This window comes from Exophiala xenobiotica (genome assembly GCF_000835505.1).
Source record: "Exophiala xenobiotica strain CBS 118157 unplaced genomic scaffold supercont1.2, whole genome shotgun sequence".
Taxonomy (NCBI): domain Eukaryota; kingdom Fungi; phylum Ascomycota; class Eurotiomycetes; order Chaetothyriales; family Herpotrichiellaceae; genus Exophiala; species Exophiala xenobiotica.
Window position 1 is genome coordinate 4,212,653 of NW_013562493.1, and position 20,826 is coordinate 4,233,478.

The 20,826-nt window shown below is 52.8% G+C and overlaps 8 protein-coding genes across 8 annotated transcripts; 4 read left to right on the forward strand and 4 right to left on the reverse strand.

Annotated features, from left to right (window-relative positions):
* Positions 1-176: 176 nt before the first annotated feature.
* On the forward strand, positions 177-2,775 carry PV05_03772 (uncharacterized protein). The gene is made up of 2 exons (XM_013464448.1): positions 177-748; positions 807-2,775. The coding sequence occupies exons 1-2, from the start codon at positions 349-351 to the stop codon at positions 2,075-2,077; spliced, it is 1,671 nt and encodes a 556-aa protein (XP_013319902.1). The 5' UTR covers positions 177-348; the 3' UTR covers positions 2,078-2,775.
* A 1,045-nt stretch (positions 2,776-3,820) lies between these two features.
* Positions 3,821-7,193, forward strand: PV05_03773 (uncharacterized protein). The gene is made up of 3 exons (XM_013464449.1): positions 3,821-4,848; positions 4,901-6,756; positions 6,812-7,193. Exons 1-3 carry the CDS (start codon positions 4,629-4,631, stop codon positions 6,827-6,829), a joined length of 2,094 nt encoding a protein of 697 aa, XP_013319903.1. The 5' UTR covers positions 3,821-4,628; the 3' UTR covers positions 6,830-7,193.
* Positions 6,993-8,892, reverse strand: PV05_03774 (riboflavin kinase). Its single transcript, XM_013464450.1, has 3 exons — positions 8,483-8,892; positions 7,488-7,827; positions 6,993-7,313 (listed from the first exon to the last, which is right to left on the reverse strand). The coding sequence occupies exons 1-3, from the start codon at positions 8,597-8,599 to the stop codon at positions 7,192-7,194; spliced, it is 579 nt and encodes a 192-aa protein (XP_013319904.1). The 5' UTR covers positions 8,600-8,892; the 3' UTR covers positions 6,993-7,191.
* A 192-nt stretch (positions 8,893-9,084) lies between these two features.
* Positions 9,085-12,542, reverse strand: PV05_03775 (potassium/sodium efflux P-type ATPase, fungal-type). The gene is made up of 2 exons (XM_013464451.1): positions 9,842-12,542; positions 9,085-9,794 (listed from the first exon to the last, which is right to left on the reverse strand). The coding sequence occupies exons 1-2, from the start codon at positions 12,381-12,383 to the stop codon at positions 9,202-9,204; spliced, it is 3,135 nt and encodes a 1,044-aa protein (XP_013319905.1). The 5' UTR covers positions 12,384-12,542; the 3' UTR covers positions 9,085-9,201.
* A 185-nt stretch (positions 12,543-12,727) lies between these two features.
* On the forward strand, positions 12,728-15,263 carry PV05_03776 (uncharacterized protein). Its single transcript, XM_013464452.1, has 2 exons — positions 12,728-13,288; positions 13,334-15,263. The coding sequence occupies exons 1-2, from the start codon at positions 13,025-13,027 to the stop codon at positions 14,903-14,905; spliced, it is 1,836 nt and encodes a 611-aa protein (XP_013319906.1). The 5' UTR covers positions 12,728-13,024; the 3' UTR covers positions 14,906-15,263.
* Positions 15,249-16,439, reverse strand: PV05_03777 (uncharacterized protein; the record flags this gene model as incomplete). Its single annotated transcript, XM_013464453.1, has 1 exon — positions 15,249-16,439. The coding sequence occupies one exon, from the start codon at positions 16,437-16,439 to the stop codon at positions 15,249-15,251; it is 1,191 nt and encodes a 396-aa protein (XP_013319907.1).
* Positions 16,440-16,829: 390 nt separating this feature from the next.
* On the reverse strand, positions 16,830-18,429 carry PV05_03778 (uncharacterized protein; the record flags this gene model as incomplete). The annotated part of the gene is made up of 2 exons (XM_013464454.1): positions 16,830-17,171; positions 17,242-18,429. The coding sequence occupies 2 exons, from the start codon at positions 18,427-18,429 to the stop codon at positions 16,830-16,832; spliced, it is 1,530 nt and encodes a 509-aa protein (XP_013319908.1).
* Positions 18,430-19,505: 1,076 nt separating this feature from the next.
* Positions 19,506-20,784, forward strand: PV05_03779 (uncharacterized protein; the record flags this gene model as incomplete). Its single annotated transcript, XM_013464455.1, has 2 exons — positions 19,506-19,855; positions 19,920-20,784. The coding sequence occupies 2 exons, from the start codon at positions 19,506-19,508 to the stop codon at positions 20,782-20,784; spliced, it is 1,215 nt and encodes a 404-aa protein (XP_013319909.1).
* Positions 20,785-20,826: the final 42 nt, after the last annotated feature.

The following is a 20,826-nucleotide window of genomic DNA, read 5'->3' on the forward strand; positions in this document are numbered from 1 at the left end:
CGGTGCTTTATCCGGCCTTGTCCGATCTTTATCCAATGACAATGACACAATCCTCGCACTCAACGAGATCGTACATCTCCACATTCTCATGGCCGTGCTGGGGACGCTGGAGAAAAAAGAGTTCAGAATCATGCCTGCCCAGAAATCTCGTTCTCTTCTCGCCATATTTGAAAACATGGCTTCCTTGCCACGCGGGAATGCAGATCGTGAGGCCCATGGCGTTGTCCACAGACATCTGAGAGATGGTGCTCGAGCGTAGAGAGTTTGGATAGACGCCTCCTTCGTGAAGTGGATTGAAAGAGTCCAGAGCCTCTCTGTTGGCCAGATCCGTCGTCCGCCTCAACTAAGATGATGGAAGCTTCGAATACCGCCTCACTGCAGGCCGACGCAGACCATTTGGACGACCCCCAGAAGAAAGAGAGACATTTGCGGCCTCTTGGGCAACAGCCAGCATTATTGACGCCGGTACCCTCCCGCCCAAGTCAAGACAGGCTCTCTCTGCACCACACGCGGTCCCATACGTCTCATGTTGACGGCCACGGATACTTCAATGAAGATCAGGATGGTGAGCAACAGGTGGCCATTGAAAGCTCCGCAGAAAAGGCGTTCGAGGTCGGATGGGACGGTCCAGATGATCCAATGAATCCCAAGAATATGGGTACAGTCAGGAAGTGGATGATTGTGATGATCAACGCATTCGGAGCATTGTGCGTGACATGCACGTCATCACTATATACTATTACCTACGGTCAGTGTGTCCAGCCCCAGACCTTCGCTAGGTACAGAGATGCTGATAATCATCACAGACCAGATGAACGCCGAGTTTGGCAATTCCCGTCTCGTCGCTACGTTGGGACTCACGCTGTTTGTCTTTGGGCTGGGTCTTTCGCCCATGATTCTGGGTCCATTGTCCGAGTTCTATGGCCGTCGACCCATCTATATATATGCCTATGTCTTCTTCACCATCTGGCTAATTCCGTGCGCCCTCGCAAAGAACATCCAAACCATGCTGGTTTTCCGTTTTCTGGACGGCTTCTCGGGGAGTGCCTTTCTGTCCGTTGCGGGAGGCACGGTCGGCGACATGTTCAGCCGCGAGCAACTTCAGGCCCCGATGATGATTTATACTGCAAGCCCGATGATCGGCCCTGGCTTAGGGCCTATAATTGGTGGCTTTATCAACTACAATACCTCTTGGCGATGGTCTTACTATGTCCTCCTGATCTGGGCGGGCGTGATGCTCGTCATCATCACGATCTTCGTGCCGGAGACCTACATGCCGGTGTTGCTGCGGAAGAAAGCACGAATGAAGCGAAAAGAGACGGGTGATGACCGATGGAAGGCTCCGATCGAGATGTATGAGAAGTCGCTCTTCTGGACCGTGGTAAGATCGCTGTATCGACCTTTCTTACTGCTGTTCATGGAGCCAATGTGCTCCAATCTTTGCTTATTGTCGTCCATTCTGCTGGGCATACTCTACCTGTTCTTCGGCGCCTTTAATCTGGTCTTCAGCAAGGTGTATGGTTTCAACACGTGGCAGGTTGGTCTCTCATTCTTGGGTCTCCTCATTGGTATGCTGCTCGCTATTGCTTCTGATCCGATCTGGCAGTGGAACTATCTACGCTTACTCCGAAACACGGAGAGGCGGACTGGCGAGCGTACGTCGGAGCCAGAGTTTCGACTACCGCCATCTATCTTTGGTCCATGGATATGCACAGTAGGACTCTTCTGGTTCGGCTGGTCATGCTATTCTCATATCCACTGGATTGTCCCGATTATTGCCACCGGCTTTTTCGGATTCGGCACCGTTTTGAGCTTTTCCGGGATCTTCACGTTTCTGGTTGAGGCGTATCCGCTGTACGCAGCAAGTGCATTGTCGGCCAACTCGTTTGCACGGAGCTCATTTGCAGGTGCTTTCCCTTTATTCGGGATTCAAATGTACAATCACTTAAACTTCCACTGGGCTTCGACACTTCTGGGCTTTCTTTGCTTGGCTTTGGCACCATTTCCGTATTTATTCTTCATCTACGGCAAAAGATTACGGCAGAAAAGCAGATTTACCAACCTTTCGGCATCATAACAGGAGTACCAGAGGAGCTCCACTGTCCACCAAATACTTGGCAGATACGGAGCTACATGGGCTGTCGATCAGTGCTTCATAAACTTACATGTACCGACAATATTCAGATCGCGGCCGACCTTCCAAGACCAGCTCGCATTAATACGAACAGAGTGCATCATGCTGATAGGTACGGTGCAGCTGAGGCGAGGAATCAATCTCCCGTTCCAGTTGCTGTTTTGCTTTGCTATGCGGGAGATTTTTCAGGAGGGTTGTCCTTGTCTCCTGTCGGAAGTCGAAACCATGGCATCATGTCGTATGCAGCTGTGATAGCAACGAGAGATTGTTTGGGTGCATGACAGTCGCTTGTTTGATGTTGTGCAGAATCGACTGGGATGGCGTGGCATAAGGCTCTGCGGTCAAGACTGGAACGTGGCAAGATCTGGATTGGCAATGCAGATAGGAGAATTGTTTGGAGGAGCTGGTGCAAGGGGCAGTGTAGCGCGCACACACACACACACACATGCATGCATGCATGCAGTGCCTGCTTCAGGAAACTTACATAGGCCAGGAGGTATCAGGTCCCAGGACACGTGCGACTGATTTTGTCGGTGTAGAAACCGGGAGCTGTGCTACAGTGTCCTCGGTTGCGTTGTCCGACGGTGTTCATATTCTGGGTCATGGACAGATACTTACGCTGAGCATGACCAGCAATATACTATATCACATATACCTGCTGCGACGTTCTCGGCCTGCCTGCTTGGGACCCATCTGACCATGGTCGTGCTGAGCCTTTCCCGCAAAAATCCGATGGGGTTCGGGCAGAATCGGGCAGCCTCGTACGTAGAAGAATGGAGGGCGCCAGGCTTGTGGCCAGGGTGATGGCGCTAGGTACTCCGTCCTGTCCGTCTCCATCATTGTACCCGCCTCTTCGATCTTCAGGAGCTGCGAGACGGAATCGATTTTATGGCGTCTTCGATGAGCAGGGACCCTGCGCGGTCCTGATGCATCGACAAGGGAGCCTCAGATACCACATGCTCTACTGAATTCGACCCATCGAGCCAGTGGTGAAGAGCCCCAAAGGGATTTACTAACTAGGTTCTCTTTTAGGCACGAACTAAGGTACTCGTAGCGAATTTGTGGGGAACGTGCCGCGGCACAGAACATTGACGGGCTCGAGGGCAATTTTCGGCGGGAGATGGGGGGAGGGAGGATGATGATGGGCCTGGGTATCCAGCGAGCCAGTATCGCCGTCCTGTGAAAGATGCTTTGTCGTCAGGAAGGGAATACATCTACATAGAACAGAATCTGTGAGGGAGCCCTTCTAAGCTGGCTCCTCCTCATAGGTAGAGGATGTGGGCGCAGAACTAAGATGAAGGGACTGCTTTGTTAGCTCTGTTCTGTTTGATTTTTAGCCCACCAACCCGCAGGCCCGTGATTTCTATTTGGCTGACTTATTGTACCAACAAGTCTTCTACTTTGGTGGCTGCAGTACTTAGATCTGGGTTTTTCTCCTCGCACAAAGCATTTCTCATTTGCATGCGTGATTCACCGACTGGAAAATGAGGACATGATCTTGCAGGTGGAAACGATATCTAGATCGGATCTGGTTGTCCTCGATATTTGATACGAGTCTTGCAGGTGGTGAAGCTGAATGGTGACAGCGCCACATTGGTTCGCCTGGTTGGCCTGGTTGGCCTCGGATACCCCCATTATTGTCCATTCCTCCATCGCCGCCTCCGCATCCGAAGGTCTGGGAGATTTGGCCTTGAAGCCCGCCCAGCGCCCAGCGCCAGTTAGGACTCAGTGCCAGTACCGGTGCCCGCCTCTCGCGCCTTGCCGAATAACCATTGCGAGCCCTCCGCCCGCATTTTCGAAAGGCCGAGCCACAAACTCTCCTCCACCATCGCAATCGAAAGCCTCAAGCCTGTCTTGTGCGCACCAAGTCATATAGGACTCTACACAACCTGCACCTCGCAGTCATCCATTGACGATCTTCTTCTCAGTCACCGACTCCCCGTACCTTTCACTGCAGACCGAAATACCTCGATTCCTTGCTGTGCGACTTAGGCCTCTTCTCCTCGTAGCAACATTTCCCCACGTCCGCCGCCTGTCCTCTTTCCAGCGAAACACCAAACACCATTCGAGCACTGTCTGCCTCTGTCCTACCTGACAAAGTCGTGCTACACCAGTCACCTCTCTGTTGACACCATATCTGCCGTGAAAATTCAACGCCCTCCTGTCGGCTTCGACTCCTGCGCCCGCCGTCTTACAGAAGCAACGAGCTTTCACCACAACACACTCGACCTGCGCTCACCCGGCGTCGCTGAGAAGAACCACACACTTGGGGGCTCCATTACTTGCTACTGCGCCGGCTCGACGTGATTCTGCATCTGCTGGGATACCGCCTGGTCTTGATCGCCGGGTTTGCATGAACACCGCCTGTCAACTGGGTCATTGCTTCAAGCCAGGAGGACCCATTTTTCGGTGTCGTGTCACTGTTGGCGTCTTCGTGCGAGCCCTTGTGCAGCCTGCATGATCTGGCACTCCTTGATGGTCTACTTATAACATCATGACGGCCTCTGATGTCGAAGATGGCCACTCTCGTTCGGCCTCTCCCGAAGACAGTGGCACCGAACACGTTCAGGATATCATGGCCGAACGACAACCCAGGGACGAGAAGCCCAAACCGAACGGTTCGACATCCACCAATCCAAAAGATCCTTCCCGTCCTAGACGGAAGAAGGCCCGCAGAGCATGTTACGCCTGCCAGCGTGCTCATTTGACTTGTGGTAGGTGTAAATCGGCTGTCAAGAATGTTGCGATGCTGATGAGTATGTATAGGTGATGAACGCCCATGTCAGAGGTGCATCAAACGGGGTCTGCAAGATGCTTGCCAGGATGGAGTCAGGAAGAAGGCAAAATATCTACATGACGCTCCGAACGAGGCTCTCATGCCTGGTGTTGCTGGAAATCTCTTCAATCACCCTGCCACGAAAAGAAGTTCAACCATCACCACTGATACGTCTCCACAACAGCCTTTCTTCCAGCAGCCGCAAACCTTCAACGGCTTTCAGAATTCCTCGCAGCAGATGCCTCCTCCGTTGGTGCACGAACGGAGCATGAGCGCTGCAAGTTTTTCCCAGCAATCACCACTGAATAACAACTTTAGCGGCATCACAACACAGGTACATTTGCAGAGTCCCGTCCTCGGCCAGGAGCAATCAGCTGCCAATGGAATGAATGCCGCTCCTTGGCCTGGCACAGGCTATGATGACCCGTCTATGTTCAACTTCGATATTGCAAGCATGAATTTTGGCAATCACTATGGTGCGCTGGAGTTTGGTATGCTTGGACACATGGCAACAAACGCCGGCGAGACACCTCCCAGCGACACGGCCACCCATCGAGGCTCTATGACGCAACAGTACCGAATGCCCCTAGGAAGCTTCAGTGAGAGCCCCACCGCTCGTCATCAGCTTTACAACGAAGCAACGATGCTGTCCGACTGGTCCAACAACAGTACTGACCCGTATGGTGCTCACAATCGTCATATGGCGCCGAATGCCTTCACAATAGAATCGAGTGCTGCCCATTGGACTTCTCCCGATACCAATGGCACCCCCAGCAACGGTGTCAAGTTTGAAGATTCTCCCCTCTTGACTAACCAAGGCCTGCAAGTTCCTCCGACGAGCGTGGAGAATGGGTATCTGAACCAGTCGAACAGTGCTTCCGATAATCGACTTCGGCAGCCACCACCTATTTCCACTCCACAACTCAAGGCGAAGTCTCAATTGCCAGTCAAGTCATTGAAACGACCTCGAGATCCATCCTCAATCTACACGTCCGTTACTCAACCTCACTCGTACACTGCTGGCTTTCATACTCTGGTTGCCTACTTACAGAAACGGTTCGCCACGCATCCCTCCAAGACGCTTGCGATTGCAAAATCGTTGGCGTCGATCCGGCCTTCGTTTATTGCTACTACCAAGACTTTGAATCGGGAAGACCTTATTTTCATGGAGAAATGTTTTCAACGGACGCTATGGGAGTATGAAGGGTTCATTGAAGGGGTGGGGACTCCAACCATTGTTGCCCGAAGGACGGGCGAGATCGCAGCTGTGGGCAAAGAATTCCAGATACTCACGGGCTGGACCAAGAGTGTCCTGCTTGGTCGATCTCCAAATCTCAACGTGAACCGGGGGCATTCGGGGTCCACTCCTGCCGGCGGATCTGGTAGCAATACTGCATCAAGGACGACAGGTTTCAACACGCCGACACAGCGGAACGTTGCTGAGACAGAAAACGGCGAGAAACGAACGCAGCCGGTGCTACTTGCCGAGTTGCTGGACGATGACTCGGTCGTGCAATTCTACGAAGACTTCGCCAGGCTTGCCTTTGGCGACAGTCGTGGCAGCGTGCTCGGAAGGGGCAAGCTCCTGAAATACCGAACAAAGGACGATGAAATCGCCCAGAATCTCAACGCTGAAGCCGAAGCACGGAATGACGATGGCAAAAGCAACGGCACGGATAGTCGCCGTCAAGATGGCCATTCCCGCAAAATCGACGTGAAGAAAGATGGCATTTCTGGCGAAAAGGGAATGCAGAAGTTGGGTTCGGCAGATGGGAAGGTCGACTGCACATATTGCTGGACGGTCAAACGGGATGTTTTTGATATCCCCATGCTTATTGTTATGAATGTAAGTGCTACCACCCAGCCAGGATGATTCGGAATCTGATCTAACGATATCACAGTTCTTGCCTTGTATATAGGCGGCAAAAGTTTTTGCGTTGACTGGGATTGGAGTTAATTCCATGGCTTCTAACCCACCGGTAGCTACGAACGAAATGGGACGGGGTAAAGGCATAACTACACCTAGGTGAGGAATTGCGAGTGTCATCTTGCCGCTGGCTGGGAGGGACAGTTCGACATAGCCTCGGACATTGTAAGGGATGCAGCATCTATCTGTCTGCGTGGTAAATGCAAGATTTCTATACCATCATGCTCGAAAGACAAGAGCAATTTGCAGACAAATTCTATCGTTGTTGACGTCTATCTTTTGGTCATGTACCGGCCCTCCAGCTCTCGGGGGGCGAAGTCTTGTGTCAGTCGTTCTCATCACGTCGGCTCTAGTTCAATCCTTCTTCAGGACCTCCTTCTCCACGTTCTCGGTGTCGGTCGATTTCATCCATTCAAAGTCCTTGAGCCAAGGTTCAGCCTTGAACCTCTCGTATGCTTCTCTCTGTAAACTCCGCTCTGCGGGCTCCACTTGTCAGCATATTTTCGGCTCTTGCTGTCTTAGAAGGGGAAAAGAGCGGCCCGGCGAGAGGAGGGTTGGAGGCGGAGGCGGAGGTGGAGGTACGCAGATAGAAATCGTTTGCAAAGGGGAAAGAAAAAGACAAAACAAAAGAGTAAAGGTGAGAAACTTACGAGCAACCTCGCAGTCAACCTTGATGTCCTCGACCAACGCCTCGAGACTGGTGTAGTCGTACTCGGGCCTGATGAAGCCCAGGATAAGCAGGTTCAAGGCCGCGCCGTAAAAGTCGTGCGCGAAGCGGTGCAGGATGTGGATTTCGACGCTGCGCATCGCGTTCTTGTAGAATGGATTGTAGCCGATGCTCAGGACGGCCGGGTAGACGGTGATCGAGGAGGACGTGGTGTCGGTGGACGAGGACAGCGAGAGCCCGACGAAGCCGTAATATACGCCGGATGAAAGGTCCGGGTGCGAGGATAGGCCCGAAGGCGGGATGTTGGCGGTAGGAATGCCGAGCTGGAAAAAGGGGGAGCGAGAGTAAGTGAGAGTCCCTGACTGCTAGTAACTAGTAGGTAAAGCAATGGGCGTATGTTATGACTCCAGATCGTTTTCCGCAGACAGCTGGAGATGGAGATTGAGATTGTTCCGCTGGGAACCCGCCTGGGGGAGGGGGGCGGTGATTTGGAGCCTGAAAAGGAAGGAAGATGGTGTGGTTTTGATGGCCCATTTTATGGGTAAGACGGTTGAAGGTGTGGGATAGATTGGGAATGAGATATTCGAGGAATGGAACTGGACTTCATGTCCCAGGCTGAGTGAGGCGCACTCGTTTGATGTGCAGATCCCTCGCGCCTGGTTGTAAGTAGGATCTGGATCTGGGTCTGGATCTGGAGTCCGAGGAATCTGAGGAGCCAATGCCGATCTCGACGAACGTACGTCCATACGCAACTCCGATAGACGTGGATCTCGTAAGGGCGGACAGATCCAGATACAAAGCCTTCCTCGCCCGATCGTGCAAAATACTTTTCCCAAACTCAAGGAGCGTGCCCCAGCGAGCGTGTCACTCCACGGAGGACGATGCCTCACACCCTGCAGACGTTGCCGAATCCCGGGGAAAACAAGAGCAAGATGAACACAAGAGAACACATGAAAAAGGAGACAGACGGCAACGTACCTCTTTACTACCCCGGCCGAACCCATGAATCACTGGGCCTTGAAGCCTTATCGGAAAAGGCAGTTCAGGACCGGATTCCGGGCCCGCATAAGGCTCTCTGGAACCGTTTGATGGCATCTCCGTCTCCGTCTTCCTTGTGAGTGTCTGTAGAATCGTGACTGCGTACTATTCGGTGTTGATTAAAGCGACGAGTGGGTTGCGGTTTTGCGACCGTAAGGCCAGGAAAAGTTTGTGCGATTGTTATCTCGAATTTGTTCCACCCAAATCAAATTCTCATCCGCCAGATGGTTTGGAACGTCAGTATCTGGGGGAGCGATGATTCCTGCTTGCCGAGCAGCGTACAAGTCCCGACGGGCGTTTGAGTGATCACAGCAAGAGTTCGTGGTCGTGCTGGGAAACTGCGAGTCAACTCGAGTTGAGTTTGTCGTCGTGTTACTCCGTAAATGATGAGTCTACCGATAGTATTCGCTTCGCCCCGCCAATCGGAGAGCAACTTACACCAGCCTTGAAAGCGAGCCTCGCCGTGCCTACCCGTAGTCAGCCTTACTGTACGCACTCAGGCTATTGTGCAACGCCGGCTAAAGCAGTCAAAGCCAGCACCAAAGCTCAAAGTATAGAATGTTTGATGATCTAGGTCTTCACGTATGTATACAGAATACTGCGAGATTGCAGCGCCGGCCTGAACGTCTAAGCATGCACCAGGCCTGCTTGGGTGATGTCTATACACTGGCCGAATACCCAACACTCGGCAACTGCCCTGAAGCTCGCCTTTTCTCAGTCCATTTCCTCAACTCATCCACCCAGAAGACAGTGCTCGTTATACACACCAGCCAGATAATGTCCCACAATCCAAGAGCTTCCGTTTGGAAGACTCGCTGCAAGAAAGGGAGATATATCACGCAAAGCTGTCCCGCAAGACTGCCTGCCACGGCATAATTGAACATTTTATTCCCAAAGAGTTTGATTTCGCCGAACAAGACAGATTTGGTCTCTGATCGGCATGTGAGAGCATTGAACATGTCGAAAAGCACAAATGTGGTAAAGGTCATTGTAGTGTCGCGTTTCGTCACCACACGACTGTGAAGAGGTGTCCCAGCGCCATCGGTAGTATTTGGATCGTCGATGTCGACCATTTCTCGGATGTAGATGGTGATGGTACCCATCATGATGATGAATGCTTGAGTAAGAACGCGACGAATGAGGCGTTTTGTTAGCACGTTGGCATTCCGAGGTCGCGGAGGCTGATTCATCACCCGAGGATCCACAGGTTCGACTCCAAGGGATTGAGCAGGAGGACCATCCATGAGGATATCTAGTCTAAGTCAGTCACCGCAGAAACGGCCGAACAGGCCGACTTACTAATCCAGAGAATCTGCATAGCATTGAGTGGGTTCTTAAAGCCAAACATTGTGCTCAACAATACCAACGTCAATGCCGCCACACTTGTGCTTAATTGAAAGGTGATAAAGTTCTGAATGTTGTAGAAGATACCCTTGCCCTGTTCGATAGCGCGAAGGATGGTCGAAAAATCATCATCGGTCAGAATCATGTCCGCGGCCTCTTTGGCAACATCCGTTCCAAGCATGCCCATTGCGATGCCAATGTCGGCCTTCTTCAACGCCGGTGCATCGTTGACTCCATCTCCAGTCATGGCAACCACATCTCCTCTAGCCTGCAGAGCTCGAATGATCTTCATCTTGTGGTCTGGACTTGTTCGAGCGAAAATTGTGGTTTTGCCAATAGCTTCGGATAATTCTTGTTCAGACATCCGATCAAGCTCATCACCTCGCAGAACAGACATCAAGGCTGATGAAGATGGGTTGAGCGGCATCCCCAGCTTTTTGCCGATTGCCACTGCTGTCGTCTCAGCATCACCTGTGATCATGATGACTTTGACTCCTCCATTCATGAGCCTACGGATTGACCTGTGGACATCTTTTCGAGGTGGATCATTCATGCCAACCAGACCAGCAAAACATAGGCCAGTGAAGACATCGCCATTGGTTGACTGCTTCTCTCCACCAGCTGGAGTCGAGCTCCTGCTGTTTTGCCTGTGCTTGCTTCTGATAGCCCCACTGGCGAAGGCAATGACTCTCAGCCCTTCCTCGGCCATCACCCTTGCGGCATCGTTTGCAAGGCGTCGACGGGTTTCATCTAGAATGACCTCCTGCCCGTCTCTGGTCAGATAGGTATCGGATCGACTGAGAATTTGTTCAAGAGATCCTTTCATGAATGCTGTCTCAGTACCATTACCGGTCCCATTCGTCAGCTCTCCCAAAGCACTGGCAATGACAACACCCATCCACTTTCGTTCCGAACTGAAAGGCGTCTCGTTTGTTCGATGCCCGACTTTATCGCGAACGTCATCCTCCCCGTATGCATCCAACAAATCAAGCATAGCAATATCGGTCGGTTGTCCAAGCCATCGGCTTTTAGTGGTTGTTGCTGATAAATCTCTCATAGAAGAAAGTACTGCAGCGGAAGCGGCCGTTGCGGGAGTTCCGGAGCTGTTCTGGGACAAGCGCCCATGATTTGCAATGTTGCCAATGCGTAGCATCGCCCTTGTAGCGGCAGAGGGTTCGGCAGCGGTGTCAATCGTGGAGGGCAGAGGCATGTCAAAGTGCCATAGCTTCGTGACCGTCATGTGATTGAGAGTCAATGTGCCTGTCTTGTCGCTGCAGACAACGTTGACCGAGCCTAGTGTCTCAACACTGGGCAGTTTACGAACAATTGCTCCTCGCTTGGCCATTCGCAAGACTCCGAGAGCCAGAGTCACGGTGACGATGATGGGGAGGCCCTCGGGTATTGCAGCCACTGCTAAGGATACGCCGATCGTAAAGAGGTCAAGGGGTTTCTTCCCCTGAAGAAGCCCGATCACCATGATGATCCCAATAACAACGAACGACATGTAACTGAGTTGCTTGCCTAGCAGATCCATGGACTGCTGTAGAGGTGTCCTCGGGGCCTCGATCTCCTGCAGTGACAAAGAAATGGTTCCAAACTCAGTTGCTCCTCCTGTTGCAATGACAATGCCCTCGCCATAGCCAGAACGGACCAAAGTGCCCATGAATGCGATGTTGTGCTGCTCATTGAGACGGACATCAGCTCCAACTGTTCCGGCTGCATTGTAGGGCTCCGGCGTGCCATGATGCTGGAATACGTGAGCCGGTCGGTCCAATGCTGCTGCATGCTTTTCCACGGGCTCATTTTCACCGGTCAAGTTGGATTCATCAATCGACAGATCCGAAGAGTGTGTGATTCTGATATCAGCCGGTATGCGATCGCCAGTGTGAAAAAGAACCAAGTCCCCAACCACAAGTTGGGAAGCGGGTATTGTCTTGGACGCTTTTGGTGTGCCATTAGCCAACGGCTCCAACTCGATTTCCTCATCTTCCTCATTACTTCTCGCCTGAGCTCCTGGTGGCGCCCCAGCGCGCCTGACATGAGCGTGATGGGGCACCAAGCGATTCAGTGCCTCGAGCGATTTCTCTGATCTGTACTCCTGGACAAAGCCGACTGTGACCACGATGGTGACCGCAAGCGCAATGCTGACAGCGTCATCTTTGTTGCCGATGAACAATGAGACCGCAGCTGAGCCAAGCAGCAAAAGGATCAGTGTTTCTTTGAACTGCTTTAAGAACCTCAACCACAGTGGCTCCTCCTCTTCATGTGGCAGTTCATTTGGCCCGTCTTTCCCGAGTCTCGTGTGCGCTTCGCGTTGCGACAGACCCTGCGCGAGGGATGTCTGTAACCGGTCTGCAGTGTGCTGAGGACTGAGGAGAGAATATACGGAGGTTATCGAGGATGATGTCCCAGGGACACGTGCCGGGGTTCGAGGTCGACTGCCGGGTGCGGTTTCTGCATTGAAGACAGGTAGCGCAAGGACCGATGGTTTTGACATGATTTCATTGTGCTAGTACTGTAGGTGACAGGCCATCCCCACTCAATACATAGCCTGCCGCATAAGGGTACTGGTAAATACAGGTGCAGCCGTAAGTGAGTGAGTGAGAGCGAGAACAACGATCAAGTGCAATTTGCTATGAGTACGGAGTAACAGTCCCAAAGAGCCAGGCTCATTTCCCACAAAGTCTGGTCTTCTAAGTTAAGCGACTAGATGAACGTTAGTGACGCAAGCGCCGGAGAATATGGGTAGAGTCGCGTAAAGGGCAAGTGTTCCGACGCAGCCTAACATTGGCTGCCGAACTGGATCAACCAACGATGAACCAACTACGCATTGATCGCATTCTCCCATTCCAGCCACTCACCTCCTCCTCGTCACCAACCACCTCTTTCGTATCTCAATAATCCTCTATTCCCACACGGTGCGCGTCTCTTACTCTTGCGTCGATTCATCGCGATATTATTGCTTCTGCAGTCGTCTACTTGTTCCGACACTTTTCTCGCTGCAAGCAACACCAAACCAACCACCGCTGGACGCGTCAGGCTGTCCCGAACCTCACTGTCCTCGATCCTGAAAACCAACGCCGACAAAACCTGATGTCTGTCTGATCGTCTCTTGCAAATACAAGATCTTGATCCTCCATGTTCTACGATTCGTCATTACTAGCCAAGACCGGGCCTCTGGCTCGCGTCTGGCTCGCGTCAAATGTCGAACGAAAGCTTTCAAAGTCGCAAATCCTCCAATCGGACATCCAGAGCAGTGTAGGAGCAATTGTAGACCGGGGGGACGAGCCTATGGCTTTGCGACTCAGTGGACAACTTATGCTTGGTGTGGTGCGCATCTATGGAAGACAAGCGAGATATTTGCTGGACGATTGCAATGAGACACTCATCAAGATTAGAATGGTAAGTTCGAGATACTCCGGCTTCTTCGCTCTCTAACCGGCATAGACCTTCAAATCCACATATAGCCATGATTTGCCTGCTCATGCGACAACCGCTGTCGACCTCAATCTCCCGGAATTGCTCACCATTGACGACCTATTTTCGACTATGGACTTCGCCTTTCCCCTGACACAACAACCAGCTCTTCCTGGCGCACAGACGCAAGATATGGAGGACGATTGGACTAGCAGTCTCAACCCACAGCTCAGCAGTACACAGTCTATGTTGACGCCTGGAGAAGAGCCGCTATATAACGACGAAGAACTGAATCTGGAATTTGGAGACCGCGATGAGATGGACTTTAATGACACGACCGTGAGCATGAACGTTGGACGAGATGCACCTACTCCAAAACCCGACAACGACCAAATATTCGGCGAAGAAGGCCTCATCCACGACGACGACGATCTGAACCTGGATCTCGGTGAAGACATTCCTATGGCCGACGACGCTGACTTGCCTGCTCCGGACGACGTGGCCCTTCCAGAACCTGATGAGCCATTGGCCTTTGGGGACGACGAAACGCTGCAATTGCGACAAGCTGCCGAAGAAGCCCGTGGTAGAGCCCCGGGATCCCCATTTTCGGAAGCTGGGTCGGACATGCTGCGTGCATTGGATCAGACTTTCCAGAATCTGAACACGGAAGAAGATATCGAAGAAGTCGTCGCCCATCAGCGCCAGAAGAGTCGAAGACAGAAGCCTCTTGCACCCGATGTCGAAACAGTGCTGCACAACAAGCAAATCAAGGCTCAAGCAGAAGATCGATCCAAAATCCTCCGTACTCCGTCTTTCCTACCTCGAGATCCCGTCCTGCTTACACTCATGGACATGCAAAAGAACGGCGACTTCGTCCGAAATGCAATGAATGATGGCCGTTCAAGAAACTGGGCACCCGAATTGCAAGGCTTGCTGTCCTTTGACACTATGACGAGGTCAGGGGAACGCAAGCGCAAGCGGGATAGTGGCATTGGCGGTCTCAGCGAGGACGAGCACAGCGAAAAGTCACCACGACTTGAAGGTCCGGATGACGATATGGAGGACGAAGGCGTGCAAATCGAGGAACCCGAGGCCCAACTTCCTGGGATTCCAGCTGATGACGGTGTCCAACCACTCCTAAGCGAAGGTGGACCAGCGCTGGAGGATATCGTTCCCGGAGAAGACGATGAAGGTATTTTTGGCGGCGACGACACCTTCGATGACACGACTATACCACTTGTCCATCCAGCGGACAGCGGGCCCGTATCGCTCGGCACTAAACATGCTGTCCATTTGCTGCGGGATCGACTAGGCGGACCAGACGGATCTCAGACTTCGTCACCTGCGAAGAAGTCTGTATTGCTGACGGAGCTGGTTCCAGAAGGCCGGACGAGTAAAGAGGACGCGACCAAGATGTTCTTTGAGGTGCTTGTGCTCGCGACCAAGGACGCTATCAAAGTCGATCAGGCCTATGACAAGGGGATCGGTCTTCCCCTAAGGATTCGCGCAAAGAGAGGACTGTGGGGCTCGTGGGCGGAGACGAGTCCCGGTGATGATCCGGCTGCCATGGCTTCGCAGGAGAGTGAGCAGATTGAGGCTTGAAGGTTGGATAGCTGGTGACATGACTTGGGTATTTCGGGTTTTCGATATCGATGATGGGAACGGCCAATGTATTCATATTGGATTTGAGGCATGGGGCACGAAATATCAGGTCTTGGAGAGGAACGGGTTGGTACCTCTATGAGCGAAGGCGTCTTGTTGGACTAGGCTTGGCATGATGGTCATTGGATACCCTGATCTTTCACAGTCATCTACTACGAATGGCCAGATTGCATTTTGCAATCAACTTGGGCGGTCGATGTAGAGGCAGCGCGATTCTCTTCAAATCTCCCAGCCTCGCGCTGGGATTCTCCGTTTTTGTCTATGGCTTAGTCTTGTTGGGAGTCTATGTATCCTTGACCCAACTTCCGTCGTCCATCTTGCCTTCTCTCTTTCCGCCTTCTTTCAGCCAAGTTTCGGCCACACCCGACTTGGGGTCTTCATCGGGAAGACCGCGGGACCGTCGTACTTCGAGCACCGCATCCCTAACTCGCTTTGTACACTCCTTCCTCAATTCAATGGCTTCTGGATGATTTGTCAAACCCTCTGGCACAATGCCCAGCATAATCTCGTCCCACTCGGGATTGCCTCTCTCTTTGGCGTCCTTGTCAGCTAGCTCGCGCCACCGTTTCCGCAGATCCCCAAATGTCCCCTCGACATCAAGTTCCCTGCCGAATGTGACGGTGACTTTCTTGCCTATTCTGGGTAGGAACCTTGGGAATGTCCGGCTCTCGTGCATGATCTGGTCAGTCCCCTCGATGAATATAGGCACTACGTCTGGAGCTTCGAGCGGTTCGAGGATCAGTCTCGCCACCCCCCATTTGAAATATCGCATCGTCTGATCCGGAGCTTGGTGGATCTTGCCTTCAGGGAAGATATGGACCCAACCATACGCATTGCTGGCGTACCGAGACGGAGCGTGATACCACCGCACATCACTCGGTTGGGAGGGGTACGCAGGCACAGGGAGGGTATCGGAGAAGGGGTCGACGCAGTCTCTGGGCCACGACGGGCTATGGTATGCGGAATGGAAGCGCGGGTTGTTCAGCGGGCAGAGGGCGGCGTTCTGGGTCGAGATCTTGGAGAAGAGCCGCACGCCCTCAGTCATGGTGGCTTGGAAGGGCCCGCCATAGGGAGAGTGGGCACTGCGATGGATGGGCAGGACTTGGCCGAGCGTGAAGAAGTGTGACAGAGGGCCATTCTGGAAGCAGATGTCGTGGCTGCCGAAGGACCAGCGGTGGTTCATGTAGCCGTGGAAGGCGGCAAAAGAAAGAGGCAGGACGCCCCATATTAGAGGGTCATCGATGACGGAGATGTGGTTGGACACGGTCAGGAGGCCTTTGCGACGGGTTCTGTAGTCGGAGCGGGATTTCAAAAGGTCGAGAAAGCGAGGGAGGCCGTGGACTTCGGTTTTGTTCAGGCCGTAGAGAAAGGCGCGAGCGACGGCGGACGTGACTAGGATGGTCTGGTATGAGGCCGCCCGCCAAAACGCACTGGGTAGCTCTGCATTAAGGTAGATGTCATCGCGGCCGACCATTGAAGCTGAAGATGAAGATGTCTTCCATCGATCGGTGGACAACAAGGCACGCAAGAGACTGCGTACTGTTGTCCGCATCTATACACAGTAGTCGATGATGGAATGGCCAGCAGAAAAAGTTGAGGGACCGCGTTGGGATTGGCTGGACGCAAAACCGCAGGGAGCTCACGTGTGGCCCACCCCGACCGTGCCGCTTTTAAAACCCTCCCTCACCCTCTTCTTACCTTTGCTCCCCGTTTCTCTATATCTCGTCGACTTCTACTCGATCAAAAACAGGTATCTTTTCAAACGTCTACTAAACATTAACGCCTTCGTCTCTAAACCTAAAACTAAACACTTACGAGTCATGGAGCTTCTACAAATGCCCAAAGATCTCCGAGGGCGAGAGAGTCAACCTTCCCTTCGCCGTAAAACTAGATTCAGGGGCCCTTTATTCCATATTACCCATGCAAGCTGATCGTCCCAATTCTCCTGGTTGCGGCACAGTTCGAAGTCGAACCGATAGAGAAATCGAGCCGCAAGAATCCGCATCTCGGCGTGGGCGAGTTTCTGCCCCAAACACTCTCTGTTTCCAAAGCTGAAGGGCTTGAACGCCGCCTTGTTGTCGTTTTTGAACTTTTCTTCATATAGCGGGTGGCCTGGTGGGAACCATCTCTGTGGCCTAAATGAGTCGGCCTCGCTGAAATTGTCTGGATTGTGATACGTGGCATAGTGGGAAACCGTTATGATTGCCTGGGACTCGTCAGTTTCATTCTAAAACGTCGCTCAGAATCCAGATTTGGTGATGTGGTAAAAAACTGACCCCCTTGGGGAAAAAGTTCCCATCGACGACGGTGTCTGCGGTAGACTCGCGCGGTGGCGACTCGCACACTGGAGGATAAATTCGCAGTGTTTCGTCGATGCACACAATGAGATACTCGAGGGAAGAAACACGCTGAGCGTTGATCTCGTCCGTCGAGGAAAACTTGGTTCGGATTTCGTCTGTCACGGCCTTGTATGCCCACGGAGTTTGGGCGAGATGGAAGAAAAGCCCGGCCAACGCGGTCGCGGATGTTTCGCTGCCGGCGCCGACGATGAGGGGGGAATTGGCAAATATCTCAGTCTCACTCAGGCCCTCGCCGTTCCGGTCCTTTCTCATCATGTAAGTCATAAAGTCACGACGGCCCTCCTCTGGCACGGCGCCTATGTCCATGCGTGCCTGGCTCCTTTGTTTAGCGAAAGCCCGGTTCTGGTGGACCAACTTCATGACCCCGCTGAGGTGCATGCACATAACGAGCACGCAGTTGGGAATGTACCAGCGCAGAAAGCGGGCTATCGACGCCATCCGGACGCCGGTAAAGATGCTCTGGACCCACGGATGGTAGCCGCTCCGTTCCAAGCTGTGGAACGTTTCGGCGAACATGAGGTCCCCAATGATGTCAAAGATGGTGAAGTTCACCCATTCCACGATGTTTACAGACTCCCCCGAAGCTTCCTTCTCGCCGACCTTTTCCAGGAGCAGGTCGACGGAGCGCCAGATCGTGGGCTCTTGCTCTTTAAGGGCCGACTCGCTAAAGGCCGGGTTGAGCTGGCGGCGTTGTCGTCGATGGACCTCGGTGTTGGAACCGATGATGGAATCGGGAAAGTCGAGGAAGTAATTGGCCTGCTTCGGATGGTCGACTTTTCTGTTGCCAAACACCTGAGGGAAGCCGATCGAGCCGTCTATGGCCAGGTGATTGGGACCGAGTCGGACGATCTTGCCGTACTTTTGATGGAGCCCCAAGAGTGACTTTGGGCCGTTGCCTTTGATCAACGTAGTGTACAGCCACGGCAGGTTGAAAATCTTGGATAGAGGAGGGCCGGGGAACTTTGAAAATGGGTGGAACCAGACATAGTAGGCATAGACGCCTAGCTGAAGGGCAACCTGGACTATGGTCAGCCTGTGTACTGGCACTTGGGGGTCAAGTTTGTACAATTCCAACCGCGATTCTGGCCACAAGTGGCTTCCCATCCCGACCGTCTGTCAAAGTGTGGCCTGCTGTGGTAAGATTATAATCCATCACAGGGGTATTCGGCCTGATTGTTCAACATTGAATTCAAACAGCCCGGGTCAACCTCGAGAGCGCGGCGCCGTAGGTCTTGGTCGACCAGTATAGTGGAAAGGCACTACCTTATACGATCTCGAGGATACAGCCCACCCCCCCTCGCTTCTCTATACGTAAAGTCCATGTCTCCCATTTGTCGGTCCCTCTGATCTCAAATACTTGTAATTTCAAATATCCAGGACCCAGTTAGGAAGCCCCGGCTAGGGGTACGGGGCAGATGGGGCTACTGTCGAGGCGATTAACCCATTGGACTATTGAGTAGCGCTTATGTCTCCTATACCCACGTGGTCTACTTATATACGAAAGGCCTCTCTTCGAGGCGATGTCGTGTGCTTGCGCTTGTCTGGCTATGTCTTGCTACGTGCACCACAAAATACGCGTATTCGTCTCTAGGATACCGCGTACTCGTCTCTAGGTCAGTCGGGGTCCACATAGGTACCTATTATTTGATTGTTTGATTGTTAGACTGTCTACATTGAACCGGAGCGACACGTCGATATTTGCTGGGTCTACCTTAACAAGAAGCATGTTCTAACTGTGAGATGGAAATGGATCATACTATCTATGCATGCTGACTGTGGATTCTACGCCTCTGTCGACAGTTATGTCTCTGATTGAACCTATCCAACGGCTGAGAAGCCAGCATCGATGGAAAACAATGTCTCCAACTCGGTGACTGTTCACCGTCAGTGCAACGGCTATCTCTCAATGACAAGCAAGCAAGAAACAAGACAGTAAGCCCAGGCCCCCTGCAGAAAGGGTCAACTATCCTGAGATGTCTAAAGGGAATTTGGAATGCCGTCGCTTAGGATGTTGTCTATCCACTCCACATGAGCTCGGACTTGCTCTGACATGACATCGTCTGGTATATAACTGCAGGCAGACGGATCATCACCGAGTCAGAACAATGCCTCGGGGCAAGATTGGAACACATAGTATCTCATTACAGCCCAGATTGAATTTTACTTCCAAGTCAACGACGATGCATTTGGAACAGGAATCGGCTGAGAGTCCCACGAATGGGGTCGCTACACATGAAGTTACAGTGGTCAACCGCTGGTACTATCCGCCGGATCTGGCAAATGACATGGAGAATATTGACATGCCTAAGAGCATGAAGGACGAAGTGCTGGCGACCGCATGGGAATACACGCGCTGCGTCATCCCCGAATTCACCAACTGGTCTCGGTATCTGGCGTTTGCGCGCGTCATCACCATCGGTGTCATTTGCGAGTTCAGTGGCGACATGATCAACGTGGCCGAGAGCAGGAAGATGCTGGGCTATGACGTTGACCAGGTGCTTGATGCGCTTTTCAAAGGCACCCCCGGCCAGTACGTTGTCGAATTCGTTCTCAGTTTTCTGTGGACAGAATGCTGAAATGCAGTGATGACACAGTGAAGCCATGTCACGCGAGTTCCGAGCATTTCTCCTCATCGTGGCCGACAAGACGAGCGACCGCCGCGGAGGAGAACTGTTCCGTCGATACGTCAACGCCCTGGCCCGGTCACCGCGACAGTGGTTCCGTATGCGGGACGGGGACGCGCTGGCTCGACTCACCATTGCCGGTTTGTTGGCGTGCAACGACATGGACGACGTCTACTTTTCCGACGCGCAATTCGAGATTCTGACCGAGCTGGCCGACACGCTGTACGACGCCGTAGCCTTTTTCAAACACCGTTCAGAGGGCGAGACCAACAGCACCTTTGCGTACGTCCCCACCGACCTCCGCATCCACGCCTTTCACCAGGCTCGCGAGGTCCTGTGGGCTCTGGACACGTGCTGGGCGAAGCGGCCCGCGCTCCGCGGCGTCGTCAATTTCATCCGCAACTTTGGCGGCCCGCTTCACATGGTGATGCGCCGGTATCGTTTCGTCGAGGAAAGCCTGACCATTGGGCGACCGGAGTCAAACAAGGTCATCGACCAAGCTCGCCGTCACGTCAAGCTGTGGAACCGCGTCGACGCGAAGAACGGAGGGAAAGAGGAAAGCTCCCCGGACGTCCAGCGATACAAGCATCTCATCCAAAACCACACGCAGGATCTGATGTACACCGAGCTCGACGAGTTTCTGGAGCACAGTGACGATTCGACCTGCACGGATTGCCGCTTCCGCCGGAGCTATGGCGCCGACAACGGGCACATCTTCGGCGGAGTCGTCCTGTGTAACCGGTGTAAGGTCGCTTGGGGAGCTTACCTGGAATCCTTTCCCAAGCGAACGTTGGAAGCTTTCCCTGAGCTCAAAGGTTTCGAAGGGTTTACTTAGGCTGGTGAAGTGGTCGGATGCTGCTGAGGGTCCGGACACGAA

What these genes read in the sequence shown, in the direction of transcription:
- PV05_03772 (XM_013464448.1), top strand. Translation starts at nt 349, where the DNA reads ATGATGGAAGCTTCGAATACCGCCTCACTGCAGGCCGACGCAGACCAT. An exon ending in ACTATATACTATTACCTACG is followed by an intron (nt 749 to 806) that starts GTCAGTGTGTCC and finishes TAATCATCACAG; the next exon opens with ACCAGATGAACGCCGAGTTT.
- PV05_03775 (XM_013464451.1), bottom strand. Translation starts at nt 12,383, where the DNA reads ATGTCAAAACCATCGGTCCTTGCGCTACCTGTCTTCAATGCAGAAACC. An exon ending in TATGCAGATTCTCTGGATTA is followed by an intron (nt 9,795 to 9,841) that starts GTAAGTCGGCCT and finishes GACTTAGACTAG; the next exon opens with ATATCCTCATGGATGGTCCT.
- PV05_03774 (XM_013464450.1), bottom strand. Translation starts at nt 8,599, where the DNA reads ATGCCATCAAACGGTTCCAGAGAGCCTTATGCGGGCCCGGAATCCGGT. An exon ending in TCGGCCGGGGTAGTAAAGAG is followed by an intron (nt 7,828 to 8,482) that starts GTACGTTGCCGT and finishes CCCTTTTTCCAG; the next exon opens with CTCGGCATTCCTACCGCCAA. An exon ending in GGTTGACTGCGAGGTTGCTC is followed by an intron (nt 7,314 to 7,487) that starts GTAAGTTTCTCA and finishes TGGAGCCCGCAG; the next exon opens with AGCGGAGTTTACAGAGAGAA.
- PV05_03773 (XM_013464449.1), top strand. Translation starts at nt 4,629, where the DNA reads ATGACGGCCTCTGATGTCGAAGATGGCCACTCTCGTTCGGCCTCTCCC. An exon ending in GCGTGCTCATTTGACTTGTG is followed by an intron (nt 4,849 to 4,900) that starts GTAGGTGTAAAT and finishes GAGTATGTATAG; the next exon opens with GTGATGAACGCCCATGTCAG.
- PV05_03776 (XM_013464452.1), top strand. Translation starts at nt 13,025, where the DNA reads ATGTTCTACGATTCGTCATTACTAGCCAAGACCGGGCCTCTGGCTCGC. An exon ending in CACTCATCAAGATTAGAATG is followed by an intron (nt 13,289 to 13,333) that starts GTAAGTTCGAGA and finishes TAACCGGCATAG; the next exon opens with ACCTTCAAATCCACATATAG.